This window comes from Salmo trutta, chromosome 39 (genome assembly GCF_901001165.1).
Source record: "Salmo trutta chromosome 39, fSalTru1.1, whole genome shotgun sequence".
Classification (NCBI taxonomy): Eukaryota; Metazoa; Chordata; class Actinopteri; order Salmoniformes; family Salmonidae; genus Salmo; species Salmo trutta.
Genome location: NC_042995.1, coordinates 17,102,714 through 17,123,163, shown reverse-complemented (window position 1 = coordinate 17,123,163; position 20,450 = coordinate 17,102,714). Strand labels below are relative to the sequence as shown.

At 41.4% G+C, this 20,450-nt stretch overlaps 1 protein-coding gene across 1 annotated transcript; it reads left to right on the top strand.

Annotated features, from left to right (window-relative positions):
* The first annotated feature begins 3,588 nt into the window (after positions 1-3,588).
* Positions 3,589-9,108, top strand: LOC115179601 (augurin-B). Its single transcript, XM_029741214.1, has 4 exons — positions 3,589-3,788; positions 5,800-5,847; positions 6,947-7,107; positions 8,557-9,108. Exons 1-4 carry the CDS (start codon positions 3,719-3,721, stop codon positions 8,704-8,706), a joined length of 429 nt encoding a protein of 142 aa, XP_029597074.1. The 5' UTR covers positions 3,589-3,718; the 3' UTR covers positions 8,707-9,108.
* Positions 9,109-20,450: the final 11,342 nt, after the last annotated feature.

Here is a 20,450-nt window from a genome sequence, read left to right as displayed (position 1 = left end):
GTGGTAGCCATGCTGGTTAAGTGTGACTTGAATTCTAAATTAATCACTGACAGTGTCACCAGCAAAGCACCCCCACACAATCACTCCTCCTCCATGCTTCACGGTGGGAACTATACATGAGGAGATTATCCATTCACCTACTCTGCGTCTCACAAAGACACAGCGATTGGAACCAAAAATCTGAAATTTGGACTCATCAGACCAAAGGACAGATTCCACCGGTCTAATGTCCATTGCTTGTTTCTTGGCCCAAGCAAATCTCTTCTTCTTATTGGTGTCCTTTAGTAGTGGTTTCTTTGCAGCAATTCGACCATGAAGGCCTGATTCACACAGTCTCCTCTGAACAGTTGATGTTGAGATGTCTGTTACAGTGGTGATTTTAGCATGTACATTTTTTTGATGCATGCCAGCAAAGACACTACACAACACAACACTAAACAATGCAACTCTAAACAATACATGAATTGCACTTTATAAGCGACAAGCGGTGCCCACAAACTGTTAAAGCTGTCCGAACAGCAGACCTTTCCTTCCAGCACAATGGAGTGAATCCTTACCACTGCTACACCTGGCTATCAGCAGAGCCTTGTCTGGCAGCGAAACAGTTAATTCAGCCTTGTTTACTGCCTTAAAAAAAACATAGCTGATATGACTGACTTGCTTAAACAAATGTAGTTTCTACTGACAATTGAGATGTACAAACTATGGCATACGGGAACAATGAGCGGATAAGAGGCGTTCTGTAATTTCGATTAAGACATTAATGAGCCAGCGATGACGGACGTAGGCAATATAACTATATGTTCAGCACTTTTGAAATGTACAGCGACAGAATGCAGAACATGGGCCACTCTTCCAGTATTTTCCCTGTACACCAAGTCAGATAAGGGGGGTATATAAGCAGACATTAAAATCTCTGACGATATTAGATGACATTTCTCAAAAACAGGTTACATGAGTCAGAACAGTAATGTTAGGCGAAATTAAGAGGTGAAAATAGCCCAAATGATTAGGGTTACTAACATCTTACTACACAACATACACTTAGTATTACTTTCTTAGCTACAGTATACATATCTCCCTGGCATATTACAGCATTTATGCAGCAGCATACAATACATTTTTCGACTCACTCCTTGGCTTGTGATGTGCTCACTTAAACATGAAGGTGGCGCGGCGGTTTTGTCATCAAAGTCTGGCATTCTCTGGTGGGAACTCGGGAGAAAAAACACACAGCCACTCCATTGAATAGCAGGCTACTGTTACTGATTGCTTTGCACTGCTTGCAGTTAGCCACTGATTCCTTCCAAATGACTCATTGTTGAATTTGCAATTTCTAACTTGTTGTGTAATCTTTATGTCCAATAGCCGATGAGCACCGATACGTTTTATCTATAATTTCTCTTCACATGACAAGAATTAAAAAGGATTTGCTATTAGATTGTAAAATGATGACTACTAGCTAAGACTTTGAAAGTAAGATGTTGACATGATCAGTCCAATCAAAGCTACTGTAGATATAACGTGATTTGATGTCATTCTATCTGTGGCCAATGACCTTAAGCCTTCTTGGATGGGCACTTCTAATATAACTCTATGGGAGAACCCAAGGGGCAAACATTTTCGAGCTCTAACGTTAGACTTGGGGGTGACGTACTGTCCCATGAGTGAAAGAAAACTGAGCCAATCATGACAGAAAACTGAGCCAATCAGGCGCAACGCTCTGTATTTTCTGCTGGCTAGCCCCACCACCACAGAAAGCACTGAGCTAGGCTGAAACACCTGCATTTTGGAGCTGCCTTACTCAAGAAAGCAAAAAAGAGACCATGTTTGTATGATTTTATTAACGAAAGGAAATAGTTTTTTTATATTGTTTGCAAACTGATATGTGACACGTATAAATGTCAAAATAACAAGCAAAACAGGCAAGCCTAAAAATGTGGGGCCCTGAATGATGGGTCGCCACTGGTCTGTTACTTGAACACTGTGAAGCATTTATTTGGGCTGCAATCTGAGGCTGGTAACTAATGAACTTATCCTCTGCAGCAGAGGTAGTTCTGGGTCTTTATTTCCTGTGGCGGTCCTCATAACAGCCAGTTTCATCATAGCACTTTTGCGATTGCACTTGAAGAAACTTTCAAAGTACTTGACATTTTCCATATTGACTAAACTTCATGTCTTAAAGTAATGATGGATTGTTGTTTCTCTTTGCTTATTTGAGCTGTTCTTGCCATAATATGGACTTGGTCTTTTACCAAATAGGGCTATCTTCTGTATATCACCCCTAATTTGTCACAACACACCTGATTTGCCTCAAATGCATGAAAAAGGAAAGAAATTCCCCAAATTAACTTTTAACAAGGTACACCTGTTAATTGAAACGCATTGACTACCTCATGAAGCTGGTTGAGAGAATTCCAAGAGTGTGCAAAGCTGTCATTAAGGCAAAGGGTGGCTACTTTGAATAATCTCAAATATATAATATTTCAATTTGTTTAACACTTTTTTAGTTACTACGTGTTTCCATATGTGTTATTTCAAAGTTTTGATGTCTTCACTATGATTCTACAATGTAGAAAATAGTACAAATAAAGAAAAACCCTGGAATGAGTAGGTGTGTTCAAGCTTTTGACTGGTACTGGGAAAAGGGTGCAGAATTGGGACAATTTAAAATCAATTCTACTGCCCCCTACCTGTGTAGAGAGGACTAGTCTCCATGATCTTGGGGCTCTGACAAACTTCAAAGAAAAGTAAGGAAATTTAATTTAATTCAAACGTTTTTTTTTTCTCTGTGGGGATGTGTTTTTTCATGTTCAGAAACATCTGTCCTTCCCTTGAGATATTTTGCTCTTTCTGCATGGAAACATACACTTCCTTGAGCGGTGTTCCATAAATATGGTCCCAGATTTGTTGATTGCAGCATCATGATGCTATTTGTTAAGTTACTACTTGGTCTGAAAAAAGCACACAGGAAAATGATAATTTACTGCTGAATGTGTGGAGGAAATATGATATGGAGGTTTTCTGTGTTGTCTTTGAGGAAATGTTTCTGTTCTCAGTGTTTCTATGACATCATTGGTCAGGCTTGACAGTTGTTTGACATTTACAATTTCCACTTTCTGTGTAAAGACATTGGACAGAAAAACAACTAAATATCTCAGTAAGAGAAAGCACAATATCTTAGCTGGACACTACTCTAGATGTAGCAATGCTCGGTCACACTTTATTTGGATAGTCCGAATAGTCCATCTGTACATGCTCTACAGATGGTCATACTATCAACAAATGATCTGTTGATAAGCAACTGCTTGCTATGGTTAGGGCTCAGTTTAGAATAAGGGTTAGGGGTAAGGGCTAAGGTTAGGGTAAGTGTTAAGTTTAGGGTTAGGATAAGGTTATGGTTAGTAGATAGTTAGTTGAAGTGTTACTGATAGTCTGTAGAGCATCTTCAGATGGACTATCCAAACAAAGTGTTACCCATCCAACAAACATATCACCCTCACATTAAACGAGAGAGAATAACTGAGTGCTTCTGTTTGGCTGGGTCTTCCTTTTACGACATTCCTGAACCGGCACAAGCAGGTTTTCCTCCAGGAAAGAATGTTTGTTCTCTGGGCCTGTGGGGAGACTCCTTTCCACTGCTCCTGCTTCTCCTCCTGCTTCCTCTAACCACTGCTTCCCGAGACTCAGAGAGACGTCTGGGACTGAGACGGAGACCATGGCTTTCCACAACCTCTGTCTGCAGGTTCTACTGCTAACTGCCTTCCTCTCCTACTGCGCTCACTCAGGTAAAACCCTTCCGTCACTCACATCCATATTGTACATTTGTGATTGAGTGTAGTCACTGAACCATCACATTTATACTGTAAATTTGCAGGTTGATGCATTCAAATGTCATAGTATGTTGCCACGTGACAAAATTGTTACAAAGAATAGAGATTTGGAAAGGGGTGCCTGCATGCCTGTCTCGATACATTTTCCCATCTCCCTTCTTTTTTTTTAAATTGCTGAGATCAGCCGAGACTGGATTTTTTCTTCTTCCTGAGGACAGTGTGACATCTGATTTTGAAAGAGTTCAGTGGCTATTCTATCCGCCTTGTAGCCACCATCTTGGATTCTCTGTAGGAAGCTTTGATTTTTGAAGTCCACCGGGAGAAAGAATAATGGTTAAGAGAGAGAGAGAGGGAGAAAAAAGGAGAGGTAAAACCAAGAGGAATAGCAAGAGGGAGGGAGAGTAAAAAAAAAGCGGGTGAGAGAGAGAGAGATAGGGATTGAAGTATTTCTGTGTGGAGGACAAAAGGAGGTCAAACCAAAACACAGCTCCTGGAGGGAGGATTTCACACCCTCGTGTCACATTGTTTGTCCGTGAATATCACCCTCCTACCGTCTACTGTCTGCTAGCTAGAGGAAGGTCTCCGCTCTCTACCTCTCTAACCGGCCGTCTAATATCAAACCAGACCCCACTACATTTAAAGAACTACACCGATACAACCCATCCATTACCCTTTACACTTGTGGGAATGGGCCTACATGGATAGGGCTACATTGAAATGTTTCTTACAGAATAAATATGAAAAGCATACTCATAATCATGGTAACAGTTGAAAGGGAACAGTTTGGAGATAATGGGAAAATGATTAGACCAAACTTGACACAAGACTGAATCCAAACATTATACTGTTGATTTTATGTGTATTTTACTGTACTTTTTGCCACATTTGTTGAAAACAAAATCTGAAAATACTCTGGATATATTCTTATAACATGACGATAATATTTCTGGAGAATGTGGGGTAGGTGCAACAAAAACGTTTAAAGCGTTTGAGTGAGAGGTCTAACTGGTGTCTCCAAGTGGTCACACTCCTCTCCAAAGTGGGCACAGTTCCTAAGCAATGTCAATGCACTTTTATGACTCAAAGAAGAGTCTTCAATTATACGTTGTTGTTTTTTTGCGCTCCTAGCTGAGCCATTGAGGATCTAGAGCAAGCATACTTGTAGTTGTTTCATTTGGAACACAACCCTGCATCCCTGCTTTGGTAACACTTTGATTAACTGGAGTGTTTTTCAAGTATTGGTATGGTGAATGGGTATGAAGGGAGAGATATACTCGTTTTTTGTATACTGCACAGGTCTGGCGTCTTGATAGGAGAATTGTAACACTTAAATGTTTCAGAATTAGATTTCTTAGATACTCCTTTCATGAACTCTCTCTCTGTCATAGGGCATAACAATGATATACACTGAGTGTACAAAACACCTGCTCTTGCCATGACATAGAGTAGACTGACCAGGTGAATCCAGGTGAAAGCTAGAATCCCTTATTGATGTCACTTGTTAAATCAGGTTAAAAAAGGATTTTTAAGCCTTGAGACAATTGAGACATGGATTGTGTGGATATGTGTGCCATTCAGAGGGTGAATGGGCAAGACAAAAATATTTAAGTGCCTTTGAACAGGGTATGGTAGTAGGTGCCAGGCGAGTGTGTCAAGAACTGCAACGTTTCCCGTGTGTATCAAGAATGGTCCACCACCCAAAGAACATCCAGCCAACTTGACACGACTGTGGGAAGCACTGGAGTCAATATGGGCCAGCCCCTTGTAGAGTCCACGCCCCGGCGAATTGAGGCTGTTCTGAGGGGAAAAGGGGGGGCAACTCAACACAAATATTTTGTACACTCACTGTACGTCTTTCATAGTAATGATATAATAGTTGATACAAACTGATTGTAATGTTTAGATCAAGTAGAATGTATCTGATTTGTCTTTATTTAACCTATTTTTGTCTGTGCGTCTCCAACAGATGGCGCAGGGGAGAACAAGCTCCACAGACTACTGAAGAAAAGAGATGGTAATATGGATTATGGCTGTTTTTCATGAGAAACATCTCACAGCTGAGACTACACACACACTGACTACACTGAGCCACGCTACTGTAACGTCTGCTTCCAGCTCACGCTCTCAAACACATAGATCCCCTGAACGCAGTTCACACTCCAGATCCCAATCACCTGAATTCTGATCACCTGTTCACACACCTGTATGTCATTTACACACACTATTTAGTTCAGTTCATTGCACCCCATCATTGTGAGGTATTGTTTGTTTTGATACACATTCTATTCAGAGCTCTGTTTATTTCCGTATTAGTCCTCCTGTGTATCATAGTTTTTGGCCATCCTCGCTAACGACGCCTTTTTGCCTCTTCCCTGCCTGTACTTTAGCCTATCAGATTTCCTGTCGTCAACCTCTTGCCTGATCTCCCGCACTACGCTATTAGCCTTTTCCCTGCGTGTTCTGTTACCTTTTTGGATTCCGTGTGTATGACCTTCTGCCTGTCCCTGGACACAGCTACCTGCCTCCTCCTGTGATCCTTTGCTAACAAACACCTGCTGCGCCCTGCGCTTTAAACCAGCACTCTGTCTCCAATCGTATTCATTACAACTACATCCACATGTCTGCATCATTAATGTCAGGAAAACAATTCACCTTTCACTTGCCTAGTTAAATAAAGGTGAAATAAAAATAAATAACTTTATCGACAAATCCACCTCAGGCGGTAATCTTTTCACACTTGTCTAGCTTTGAATAGCCCTGTCAAGTTCAGACAGACCTCCATGGCACGCAGCACACGCAGTCCTCTGTGGGATGAGTGCCTGGACTGATAAGTGACAGTCTCAGATGATGATAGCTTCATGAGTCTTATTAATAATATAAAAACACCCGTTGATATTTATAGAGTGTCGCTGATGCAGCCTTAGGCTCCTCTCCTGTCTGTCCTGGCTGCTGCTGGTCGGTCAGAACCACTCTCTCTCTCTGTCACTGACAGCTCCCCTGCTTCCTACACACTTCCCCTGCCTCTGACCCTGCTGTAGGCAAACAGGTGTGCTTATTGACTTCTTTACATCCACACCTTGACCCATGACCTCTCCTTACCTGTATTTCCTTAGTGGGCGGAGGTACGAAGCCTGTGTGGGTGGCGGTGGCCCCCTCCAAGGCCAAAGAGTTCCTGACATCCCTACGGAGGCCCAAGAGGAACATCTGGGACCGCAGCAGGCCAGATGTGCAGCAATGGATCATGCAGTTTATGCACATGGGGTATGACGAGGCGGTAGGTGCACTGCACACTGTACCCTTCACAATGCACTGCACTCTGCACACACAGACGCTTTACCCATTGGTCAGTAAAGCATTCCTACAGTCCTTAGAGTAATCCGATCTAGTAAACTACAACTGCATCATATACTATCATGTATTATAAAGTGGGTGGTTTGAGCCCTGAATGCTGATTGGCTGACAGCCGTGTTATATCAGATGGTATACCACGGGTATGACAAAATATTTATTTTTACTGCTCTAGTTATGATGGTAATCAGTTTATAATAGCAATAAGGCACCTCTATTGTTTGTGGTATATGACCAATATACCACGGCTAAGGGCTGTATCCAGGCACAATGCAAGAACAGCTATTAGCCGTGGTGTATTGGCCATATGCCACACCCCCTCATGCCTTATTGCTTAAATATACAATTCCATGTAACATTACAAATAACTGGCTTAAAGGAAGAATTACAGCACAGTACCAGCACATTCCTATTATGTTCCTAGTTATGTTCCTTATACCATTAATCTAATCTGAATAATTTTCCTTTAATATGGTTATAGAAACTCTGACTATTTTTCCTTCCTTGTATAAGTCCCATGGTGGCATTTACAGGAATGATAGGTGAACATATGAAAAGGTCAGTCTTTGTGTTTGCTTCAGTCTCATACAGGCTGTACAGAAACATGGCTTCCCGTCTACAGCAATGTCTTAGCAACACAATGCAACCACTCTCCGCCGTCTAGACAGCTCGATTAGAAAGTGTGTGTCTGTGTGTAACCTCTCTACACTGTCCAGCCAGCTCTATTATAGGGTGTGTGTTGATATTTATATGAAAGCTAGCGAGGCTGTGTGATTGGATTAATGTCGGTATCTGTGACACATGTCTCTTACCGGGCCCAGCAGCTGCCCCCTGTGTGTGTCAGTTCATTCCAGCTCCAACATCAGTCGATGAAGGGCCGTAATATTTCCCTCACGTCTGCGTCCATCGTCCAACAGCGGCGGACCTGTCCAAACCTTCTCGTCACATAAAGCCTAATAGAAAATGTGTCAGTTAATTATTCAAGACAAACAAGCACAAACGTAAGGCTGCCCTCTAACGCCAGTCATACTCTAACTCAGACACACCGTCCCTTCCAAGACTTCACCTATTCAGACATATTTACACTACTTTAAGTTGATTTCCCGCAGGGGTCATACATTATATACAACAACAAAAATATATGCACTCAATGTACTGCAAGTCACTTTGGATCAAAGCATCTGCTATTATGATATTATTTCATTGTATCTCCAGTTGTCCTTGAGTTGGATCACTCCAACTGCATCTGTCACACAAACACACACACTGTGTATTCTAACAACTTGTCTCTATTCACTCTCATTCAAACAAGTTCACGAGTCTTCTAGCTCGATTTTGTTAACGTTTTATCTCTTGTTGTCCATCCATCCCACAGAGGCTTGAGACTGACCTGTCCTACTGGATGGACCTGGCCCGGTCGTCAGACCAAGGTCGCCAGCACCATTATGACGAGAACGCCCCCATCGTGCCCCAGGACCCCGGTTCCTACAGACACGGCGCCAATGTCAATTATGACTACTATTAATTGGCCCGCAACAATCACATGAGCTTAAAGAGAGAGTTCTGCGATTTTACATAGTAAGATATATGTTTCCTTAGACGACTTCAAAGTAAGGAAACAAATGTGTTGTTTTGTAAAATCGCTGAACTGTCCCAATCACATGAGTGCTTCCCTCTTCTGCCTTCTACAACGTATCCCTCTGATGCTATTCTGCACACATACAGTAATGTAGCCTTCTCTGTAATGCTAGAAATGGAGCTAAGACATGCCTGTCCCAGACTATGGATTGGGTTTCACGGTCTTTACATTGTATCCTTTGCTGTCTGGGAGATTGAGACCTGCTGGTGTACATGCTGTGATGGGACCACAATGCATTGGGTTGATCTGTCTGAATAACTAAATAAAGACCGTCAAAACCTTTAATAATTCATGACTCTTGTACATGTTGTGTCCAGTGTGTGGTGAACCAGCAGACCGTACAGATACAGGCAGTACCTCAACCAGCCTGTAGATTGGATGCCAATCTATCCCTAAACTGATGCAGAAAAACAAACCATCATGGTGAAATAAAGGCAAAGGAGGGGCGACACAGCAAGCTGAGGAGACAGCAACACCAACCACAGTCAAACAGTTTAATGGAAGAAAAAGACGGAGGTTAAAAGAGGAGAGAAACTAGGTAGTGAGTGCTATCGCTTCTAACCTGTGGTTTGTCCCACTGAAATTGATTTTCTGTGTGATTGGGAAGAGTTAGTGCTATTTTGAATCCTTGGGATGTCCCTACCCTAAACCCTAACCTTAACCCTTAACTTAACCATTTAAAATGTCAACTTCATTGTGTTCAAGTCAGAGTAGGGACATCTCAAGGTTCCCAGATAGCACTGACCGATTGGGAAGGTTTCTGCCACTGTGTAATTAAAGTATGTTGTGTTTGAGTTCTTTGAGTTGCTCTCTGTGATAGGGCTGCCTTATACAACTGTCAACAGTCAGAAACGAGCAACAGTGGATGATAAATGTTCCACTCTGAAGCACAATGGAATATCTGTCAGTGATTTGTTCATGTCCATTGTCTCTTACAGATAAGACAGAGTCTTGTAGTTAACTATTGAATTTTGCAGTTGCTGTACACCCACACACACACACTAAACAAATCTGAAAAGGGGGCACGACTTTGTAGACAAACAGCAGTATGGACCGGGAGTAAAGTTCTGAGCGGTATGTTATTGCTTTCATATCCCTAGCTTACTGTACATCTCATAAGTTCTCCTGACCTGCTGCGAAAGTCATTTCTGAAATAAGCTGTGTACCATCTTGTCAAAACTACTTCTCTGTCAACACTACACCAGGGAGGTTGCTCCCTGCTCTGTCCGCCTCACCGCAGGGACAGAAGTCAGAATATTTCCTCTGAGAATAGCTACATTCACACATCACTGTTTCCCATCTTTCTATTTCACACAAATCAGCCTTATCGCAGCCATTTAGAGTTCCTGCCTCTAATTTGTAACACAAACAAGTTGATCTGTCATAGATTTCAATAATAATGTACACTACCGTTCAAAAGTTTGGGGTCACTGAGAAATATCCTTGTTTTTGAAAGAAAAGCAAATTTTTTTGTCCATTAAAATAACATCAAATTGATCAGAAATACAGCGTAAACATTAATGTTGAAAAATGATTATTGTAGCTGGAAACGGCAGATTTGTTATGGAATATCTACATAGGCGTACAGAGGCCCATTATCAGCAACCATCCCTCCTGTGTTCCAATGGCATGTTGTGTTAGCTAATCCAAGTTTATCATTTTAAAAGGCTAATTGATCATTAGAAAACCCTTTTGCAATGATGTTAGCACAGCTGAAAACTGTTGTCCTGATTAAAGAAGCAATAAAACTGGCCTTCTTTAGACTTGTTGAGTATCTGGAGCATCAGCATTTGTGGGTACATATATGCAGGGAAAGGCACAGAAGGTGGGATTGGTAGTAATCATGACGTTAATACTAAACAGGAACCCAAAACCAATACTGCCTGATGACTGAGACTTACTGAGGGCTATATGAAGGGAGAGTAATCAGGGTGGTGATGAAGTCCAGGTGTGTGTAACGATGGGGAGCAGGTGTGCGCAATTCTGGTTGCCAGGACCGGTGGTTAGTAGACCACAACGTCGGGTGCTGGAGGGGGAGGGGGAGGGGGAGGGAGGGGGGGAGGGAGGGGGGGAGGGAGGGAGGGAGGGAGGGGGGAGCGGGAGTAGACGTGACACCAGAATTGGAAAGAATACAACTGGAAACCTGCTATAAAAGAATGAGAGACATCAGGGAGAATGTATTGCCTTAAAGCTAGAATCCTTAATTGAAACAATAACAAAGCACCCCCCTGACTCTGTTTTGGTAAAAAGCTGAGGGATGGGCCTGGAGAAACATAACCACTCTCAAATTCATGTAGAGACCTGTGGATGCAAGGACTGAATATCCATGGTATTAATGTTTTAGTTTTAACCATATTTTGATGCTTTACAGTGTTTTATATTGTTTGCAAACATTGGTGTAAAAAAAGCTTCTAATTTGTGTTCTGATGGGGTATGACAGTTGAACTAAGGTCATGAGGCATTTATAAGTTCTATTCTTTGACAATCAATGGGTATATATCATTAATTTATTGCTAAAAACATTTGATGTAGCAACTAAGGATTATAGCTTTAAAAAATGGCATGTTGACTATCATTTAATCAACGGCCTTGGATGCATGCCTCTGGGACACTATACACCCCAGCAAACAGCTCAGCCCATCAGCACAACATAGCTTCTACATGACAGTTTCAGTTCATTAGACAAATGCTCTTTCAGAGCCGTAGATCTCAGGGGGGATGTCATGGATTAATTTAATTGAGTTGGGTTTGTTTATCAGCGCTCTGCTTAGTGGAGGATGTGTATTGCATGGCCATAGGCTACAGAGCTAAACAAGGGCCGAGCCAGAGGGCTTAATAGCTGTCCGTCTCACATGAGAAGAGGTCTAAGAGGCAGGTGTTGTAGATAAATACTAGCAAGGCACTTGGAGACTGGAGTGTTTAATTACTGTGTAGAATATAGGGTCTAACAAGTCATTCTATATTAATGTTGATACAATCCATTGGAATATAGGATCTATCTTTATTTTCAAACAGTCCATCATATTATAGATTTGTGTGATGAGATTGGAGAAGCGGTGGGCCAATACAGTAGAAATGTGGCGGTTAAAGTAATGTTATATCGTATTTGTGTTCTATCGATTCCTGGGGTCATTTCATATTTTCATGTGTATCTGAGTGCTTCGCCGTTCAAACAGGCAGAAATACAGCCTGTATGACGCATCATACTGGCTGTATTTCTGCCTGCTTGCATGGTGAATAGCTCAAAGATGCACAAATACGATATAACATTCAAAATGGGTGAATCTTTACTTTAGCTAAGTTGATGGAACTGATGCCACACGCACACAAAGAGACACACACCGAGAGACACACACGCACACATTTTTATGATGCACTAATTAAAGACAATATAACTGCGAGTGTCACTGACATGTTTCCTGCAATTTATAAAAATAGAATACCGGTATACATTTTTTCTATCAAGGATGATGGAAGTAGGTCCCAGGTTCAGTCAATGTAGATGAGTTTGAAAATGTACAGTTTAAGTCGGAAGTTTATATACACTTAGGTTGGAGTCATTAAAACTCGTTTTTCAACCACTCCACAAATTTCTTCTTAAACTATAGTTTTGGCAAGTCGGTTAGGACATCTACAAGTCATTTTTCCAACAATTGTTTACAGACAGATTATTTCACTTATAATTCACTGTATCACAATCCCAGTGGGTCAGAAACACTAAGTTGACTGTGTCTTTAAACAGCTTGGAAAATTCCAGAAAATTATGTCATGGCTTTAGAAGAGCTGTGACAAGCCGAAGAACACCATCCCAACCATGAAGCACGGGGGTGGCAGCATCATGTTGTGGGGGTGCTTTGCTGCAGGAGGGGCTGGTGCACTTCACAAAATAAATGGCATCATGAAGGAGGAAAATTACGTGGATATATTGAAGCAACATCTCAAGACATCAGTCAGGAAGTTAAAGTTTGGTCGCAAATGGGTCTTCCAAATGGACAATGACCCCAAGCATACTTCCGAATTTGTGGCAAAATGGCTTAAGGACAACAAAGTCAAGGTATTGGAGTGGCCATCACAAATCCCTGACCTCAATCCCATAGAAAATGTGTGGGCATAACTGAAAATGCATGTGCAAGCAAGGAGGCCTACAAACCTGACTCAGTTACACCAGCTCTGTCAGGAGGAATGGGCCAAAATTCACCCAACTTGTTGTGGGAAGCTTGTGGAAGGCTACCCAAAACATTTGACCAAAGTGAAACAATTGAAAGGCAATGCTACCAAATACTAATTGAGTTTAAGTAAACTTCTGACCCACTGAGAATGTGATGAAAGAAATACAAGCTGAAATAAATCATTCTCTCTAATATTATTCTCACATTTCACATTCTTAAAAATAAAGTGGTGATCCTAACTGACCTAAGACAGGGAATTTTTTCTAGTATTGAATGTCAGGAATTGTGAAAAACTGAGTTTAAATGTATTTGGCTAAGGCGTATGTAAACTTCTAACTTCAACTGTATGTCATTCAATGCTTGTTTGACTCCAGCACAGCTTGCTAACAGCCTAAGCACTTCCACTCTGCACCACATGCTATGAAGTAAAACCACTTTGGGATGAGAATCTGGCTCGTCAAACAGACAAGTTAGAGCAACTGCAGTTGGAGCTCCATTGACAGATCATCTACCTCTACCGGGATGTGAGTCATTTTCTCTCGAACCCCTCCATGGTTGAGGATGCCCGCATATAGAAAAACAGATATTTTCATATGATCCCAGCTCCTCTAGTTTCTTTCACTTAGAAAAATGACAATAGCTCAAATTTAAGAAGTTTATGATGGTCCAGATAGATGGTTCCTATGCATCATCATAATCCACACAGGACAGGCAGAACTTGATGAAAGCACCTCCCTGAAGCCGCAGGCGACGTGGTCACGTGACACTGGAGAATAATCAGCAAAGATCAGTGTTGCTTATTGACATGTGAGATGAGGTAACGGGAAAGTGGATATGATGTTTCTGTCATGTCTCATCAGACAGAACTATTTCTACAACGATCCCTAGGCCTCTGTCACAAGCTTTCATGCTAAATGGCACAAACGTCTATCGAAAACAATCACTTTCATCATAAACTTCATAGACTCAAAACATCAGACATAGCCTACATCTGCATGAAAGGTCTACTCTAACTAAATCACCCTCTGCCCTCTAGGACCTTAAGACAGAATCCAGGCCGTTCTGGTTAGAAGCCAAAGAGGAAACAGAAGAGATTTAAAGTCCTCTCTCTTTTCACATCCAGTATTCATCCAGTATTCCCCTGGGCTCACACCAAAGTCTCTATGTGTGATTGGCAAACCATGTTCCAACCCCAAAGAGAGATACTGGTCATGTCTGGCTTTTATGCAGTATGCAGTGAAGACCGGCCACTAAATTACTGACAGGGACAGAGGAGGACAGTCAGGTATACATTGACTCACAGGGAATTTTTAATGACACTTCAGAATTATTTGAGAACGACAAAATGTGACATTTCAACCCATAGAGGGAAATAATAGAGGATAATAAAGTTTTCTAATGTAATCTAAAACCAAATCATAAAAAATAATGGCCACATGGGTGCTCTACTGGTCCGGGTTGGTCCGGGTTGAGGTTTGTTTTCTCACCAGAGCGTGGGCGAGCATTGTAGTGTGAGTGACCTTGTCTAATAGCCGAAGGGCAGCCCAATGCCATGCCTAGTTACCACCTCAGCGTTTAATTAACTTATTCTGACTCTCCGGCCTCCTGATGCCTTTTCTGGACATGGCATATGCTGTGAACATATTTCACTTAGATGCTCCGGGCGGAATACAGACATGGAAACCAAACAGAACTAACTGGAATATGAAGCATACTAAGATGCTCTGGGTGGAATACAGACATGGAAACCAAACAGAGGTAACTGGAATATGAAGCATAAATCTATTGAAGTGACATATGAAAGTTTTTCTTTTGTCATTTATTATTTAAATAAAATATTGTATTTATAGTATCTCTCTTAAAAAAATACAATATAAAATATAATTTAGCAGAAGCAATGTGAAGTTTGTCCCAACAATATAAAATATAATTTATCAGAAGCAATATGAAGTTTGTCCCAACAATATAAAATATTGTTTATCAGAAGCATTATGAAGTTTGTCCTAACAAAGTTGTCTTTTGCGTGATTTGTGATATCTTATGTTATAGTCTTGTTCAGTCAATCAGAAGACAATAACAATGGTGACCTTTTAAAATGAGGGATCAGACTCATTTCACAGAAAAGGGATTGATGTTTTGAATTTCAGGAAAACCGAACAAATTTGAAGTCCTGATGGGTTTTTTGCCTCAGAAAGGTAATCTCATGATTGTGGCACAAAATCGATTGAGTCATCTTGATGAGACATTAGAGTCTGCCACTCTTTTGTATCCGCTGCATTGAGATCCTGAGTGGCGCAACAGTCTAAGGCGCTGCATCTCAGTGCTAGAGGTGTTGCTACAGACCCTGGTTCTATTCCAGGCTGTATCACAACTGGCCGTGATTGGGAGTCCCATAGGGCGGCGCACAGTTGGCACAGCGTCGTCCGCGTTAGGGTTTGGCTGGGGTAAGCCGTCATTGTAAATGAGAATTTGTTCTTAACTGACCTGCCTAGTTAAATAAAGGTTAAATAAATAATTAAAGTGTCCTTAACCCAATGAGTCCCACCACGACGCCAGCACGTTTTCGGCTTCTAACTCCTTTTAAACATTGTGCGTTTGAGCAAACTTCTGGGTTGTAACATTTGATTTGTCTGTTTCTTCCGCATCTGTTGGTACCACTAGTCTGTGTGATTAACAGGGGCTGAGCTAAATCTGTGTTTGTGAGACAAGGGAGGATGCCTGAAGGGGCCCGGGGCCAGGTCTTTTTATATAGTATATAGTGTCTGAATGATTTGAACTAAAAACTATTAAAGGCTGTCTATGAAAGGCTGAGACTCACGAACACAAACATATTTGCTCTATGACACTTCTATATAGAAGATAATAGTAAATCCCAGGACATAGTATCTGTAATACTGTAATAATCTTACATTGTTGCTGTCACAAACTCTAAACTCAATACAGTTGTCACTGACTAGTTGAATATTCATTTCGCACTGAGCAAACCATTTCTGTACTTACAGCATTCATCAATTCCTTTTTATCAGGGGTTTTTATTGACATTTTTCAACATTTGTCAATAAAACTCATGATTCCAACTGTTTATATCAAATAGTTGGGTGTTCTTGTAGCCCTGGTTGTCCTGAAAAGAAAATGGTAAAACATTTAATTGTGAGTTTAAATATAAGGGCTGGACATAAATGTGTGTTTTTGCTGGGGTCTCGGGACTGACAGGGTTAAATAATCCTCTCACTTTAGGTCTTGGTGGGGTGTACAAAGTGCTCTCATCACCTCCAAACAGAAACAAACCCTTTCTTTGTCTGAGACGTCATAGATCGGATCATACGTCATTCCAGGTCACAGTACGTCATAATGGTTGCCCTTGATTAACTCTGTCCTCAACTATCTTTCCAAGTGCTTAAATGTCGTCATCGTCATTCTCTTTCAGTCTCTATACAGGTCTCTGCAGCAGTCTTACAACCATTTACATGCAAAGTGCAACACTTCCCCCAACCTTCTAACACCCTACCGCACCACCTCTCTCTCCACCACACTGTAAAACTGTCTTGTTGTTTTGACAGTATTATACAATAAAACTAACAGTAAAGTATCATATTCATTATTTTCAGTAAATTGCCATAAATGACAATGCACTCTGGGTGATTTTAGGCGTAAACAGTAAATGATATCGTAAATTCCAAAGAAACTTTGGTTTAACAGTACATTACTGTAACTGCACAGCATTGTTGGATTGGCAACTGGCAACTTTTCAAACAGTTCTGAGTGATAGGATTGAAAGATGTCTGAATATTACACTGTAATGGAAAACTGTGATCTACATGGTACATTTTTACATTTATCAACAGTGAAATACTGTGAAGCACTACACTCCAGCATACTGTAAATTATGGTGCATTGTGGGAAAATGTTGTGGGCAGGGAAATAACTGCTCTATTTCAAAAGGGTACTGTAATTCCACCCCATAGAATACAGTACTGTACCATATTTTTGGAGCGCCAAAAACCATTTGACCACACTGTAAAAACTTTAACTTGTTTTTACGGTAACTTATTGGCAGCCAGTTACCTGTAAGTTACTGTATTTTTTTTACAGTATGTTACCGTTAATTACAAAGAAATTGTTTTAAGATAAGTTATTTTGTTGCTATAAGAAGTTATTTTGTGGTTGCATGGTATTGTTGTTTCTGGCTCATTAACCTATTTTAATGAGCCAGAAAGAAGCTACATTTGTGCTACACATTAGTGAGAGTGTTGTACCAATTTAACTGATATGTGGTAGTAGTGCCACAACAATTAAATGTGTATTGCGGACAGATTGAAGTGGCAGCAAGTCTCAAACCTTTAATGGTTGAGTACAGTATTTGCCATGTCCTTTGCCCTGTGCTCACCTCCAGTTTGGAATACCAAAAGGTGGTATTTTATAGCACTTGCACTTTCAGAGGCCTTAGCAAAGACTTCCAAACTGGCATTCATTGATATTCTGTAATATGTAAACACATTACCTAGCAGCCAACATACTTTCACGAATCCCATGCAATTACTGTAAAATACTGTAAAATATAAACCCCATCTGCTCTTATTGAGTTTAATTCATCCATTCGTTACAATTACCAAAATAAGATTACAATTATGCACTGTACTGTTGTTTTATGGTAAAACAAATATTACATTAACACTATTGGATATTTTCTGCATCTTTCTTCCCACGCCAAACCTACCACTGGTGTAAAATACTGTCAAATATGGTGATGGATCTTTGATGTAATGGGGCTATTTTGCTTCCGCTGGTCCTGGGGCCCTTGTTAAGGTCAATGGTGTCATGAACTTGACCAAGTACCAAGACATTTTAGCCCAAAACCTGGTTGCCTCTGCTAGGAGGCTGAAACTTGGCCACAAGTCGATCTTCCAGCAAGACAATAACACCAAGCACACATCAAATCCACAAAGGAATTTCTATTGACCATCACAGTCTCTGGACTTGAACACTGTTGATGGTTTGAATTGAAGAGGGCAGTCCATAAGAGCAGATAAAGGATATCAAGGATCTATATGGAGGAATGGTCTATGATCGCTCCCAATATGTTCTCCAATCTCAAAAAAACGTTTTAGAAAAATAATCTGTGTCATTATTCTCACTTGGGGAGGGTGCTGGAGCATTCAAAACAGGGGCGCCAATAATGTTTTCTCATCTTTATGAAGGGTGCCAATCATTTTGGACCTGACAGGTTATACAGTGCATTCGGAAAGCATTCAGACCCCTTGACTTTTTCCACATTTAGTTACGTTACAGCCTTATTCTAAAATGGATGAAAAATATATAATCAATCTACACACAACACACCATAATGACAAAGTGAAAACAGGTTTTTAGAATTTTTTGCAAATGTATTAAAAATAAAAACAGTATTACCTTACTTACATGAGTATTCAGACCCTTTGCTGTGAGACTCGAAATTGAGCTCAGGTGCATCCTGTTTCCATTGATCTACAGAAGATGGCAAGTTGGCGCCGACAGACATGGCAGCTCTACTTCTAGCTCCTAAGCAACTTTGCAGTATTTCGTTTTTTTGTGTGTTATGTACATTATTAGCTCAGAACGTTTTTTTGCTATTACATACCGCCGGAAATAACTTGTGGATACCAGAGCGGCGTTAACTCCCAGCATTACGACCAGGAATACGACTTTCCCAAATTGGATTCTTTGTTTGTACCCACCAGAGCAATTGATCTCATCCCAGAGGCTGCTCCAAGACACCGCCAGCGGAGAAGAAACATTCGGAGTGGACTTCTAGTCCGACTCAGGAGACATGCACACCATCCACTGCTTCCGAGCATATTACTCGCTAATGTTCAGTCTCTGGACAATACAGTAGACAAGCTCAGGGCGAGGATCTCCTTCCAGAGAGACATCAGGGACTGTAACATACTCTGTTTCATGGAATCATGGCTCTCTGTGGATATACTGTCCCCATCCATACAGCCAGCTGGGCTCTCAGTACATTGCACAGACAGGAATAAAGAACTCTCCGGGAAGAAGAAAGGCGGGGGTGTATGTTTCATGATTAACTACCCATGGTGTGATTGTGATAACATACAGAAACTCATGTCCTCTTGTTCACCCGACTTAGAATACCTCTCAATCAAATGCCGACCATATTATCTCCCAAGAGAATTCTCTTCGGTTATAGTCACAGCCGTATATATTCCCCCTCAAGCCAATACCACGACGGCCCTCAAGGAACTACACTGGACTTTATGTAAACTGGAAAGCACATAACCTGAGGCCACATTTATTGTAGCTGGGGATATTAATAAAGCAAATTTGAGGAAAACGCTACCAAAGTTCAATCAACACATTGACTGTAGTACTCGCTCTGGTAAAACACTTGAATACTGCTACTCTCCCCCTCCCGGGATGCCCACAAGGCCCTCCCCCGCCCTCCCTTTGGCAAATCAGATCATGACTCTATTTTGCTTCTCCCTTCCTATAGGCAGTCACTCAAACATGAAGTACCCGTGCTAAGGTCTATTCAACCCTGGTCTGACCAATCGGAATCGATGCTTCAAGATTGTTTTGATCAAGTGGACTGGGATATGTTCTGGGTAGCCTCTGAGAATAGCATTGATGTATACACGGACACGTGACTGAGTTCATCAGGAAGTGTATAGGGGATATTGTTCCCACTGTGACTATTAAAACCTATCCAGTTTGCAATCACGGATTACAAAGGGAAAACCAGCCGCGTCACAGATACCAACGTCTTGCTCCCGGACAAGCTAAACACCTTCTTTGCTCGCTTTGAGGATAGCACAGTGCCACCGATACGGCCCGCTCCCAAGGACTGTGGGCTCTCGTTCTCCGTGGCCGACGTGAGTAAGACATTTAAGCGTGTTAATCCTCGAAGGATGCCGGCACAGACGACATCCCTAGCCGCGTCCTCAGAGCATGCGCAGACCAGCTGGCTGGAGTGTTATACGGATATATTCAATCTCTCCCTATCCCAGTCTGCTGTTCCCACTTGCTTCAAGATGTCCACCATTGTTCCTGTATCCAAGAAAGCAAAGGTAACTGAACTAAATGACTATCGCCCCGTAGCACTCACTCCTGTCATCATGAAGTGCTTTGAGAGGCTAGTTAACCTGTTGGGGCTAGGGGGCAGTATTTGCACGGCCGGATAAAAAACATACCCGATTTAAACTGGTTACTACTCTTGCCCAGAAACGAGAATATGCATATAATTAGATTTGGATAGAAAACACTCTAAAGTTTCTAAAACTGTTTGAATGGTGTCTGTGAGTAAAACAGAACTCATATGGCAGGCCAAAACCTGAGAAGATTCCATACAGGAAGTGCCCTGTCTGACAATTTGTTCTCCTTCTGTGGCATCTCTATCAAAAATACAGCATCTCTGCTGTAACGTGACATTTTCTAGGGCTTCCATTGGCTCTCAGAAGGCGCCAG

Bases quoted from the DNA above. Each gene is read 5' to 3' on its own strand.
- LOC115179601 (XM_029741214.1), top strand. From the start codon at position 3,719: ATGGCTTTCCACAACCTCTGTCTGCAGGTTCTACTGCTAACTGCCTTC. The intron at 3,789-5,799 runs GTAAAACCCTTC...CGTCTCCAACAG, and splicing joins CTCCTACTGCGCTCACTCAG to ATGGCGCAGGGGAGAACAAG. The intron at 5,848-6,946 runs GTAATATGGATT...GTATTTCCTTAG, and splicing joins ACTACTGAAGAAAAGAGATG to TGGGCGGAGGTACGAAGCCT.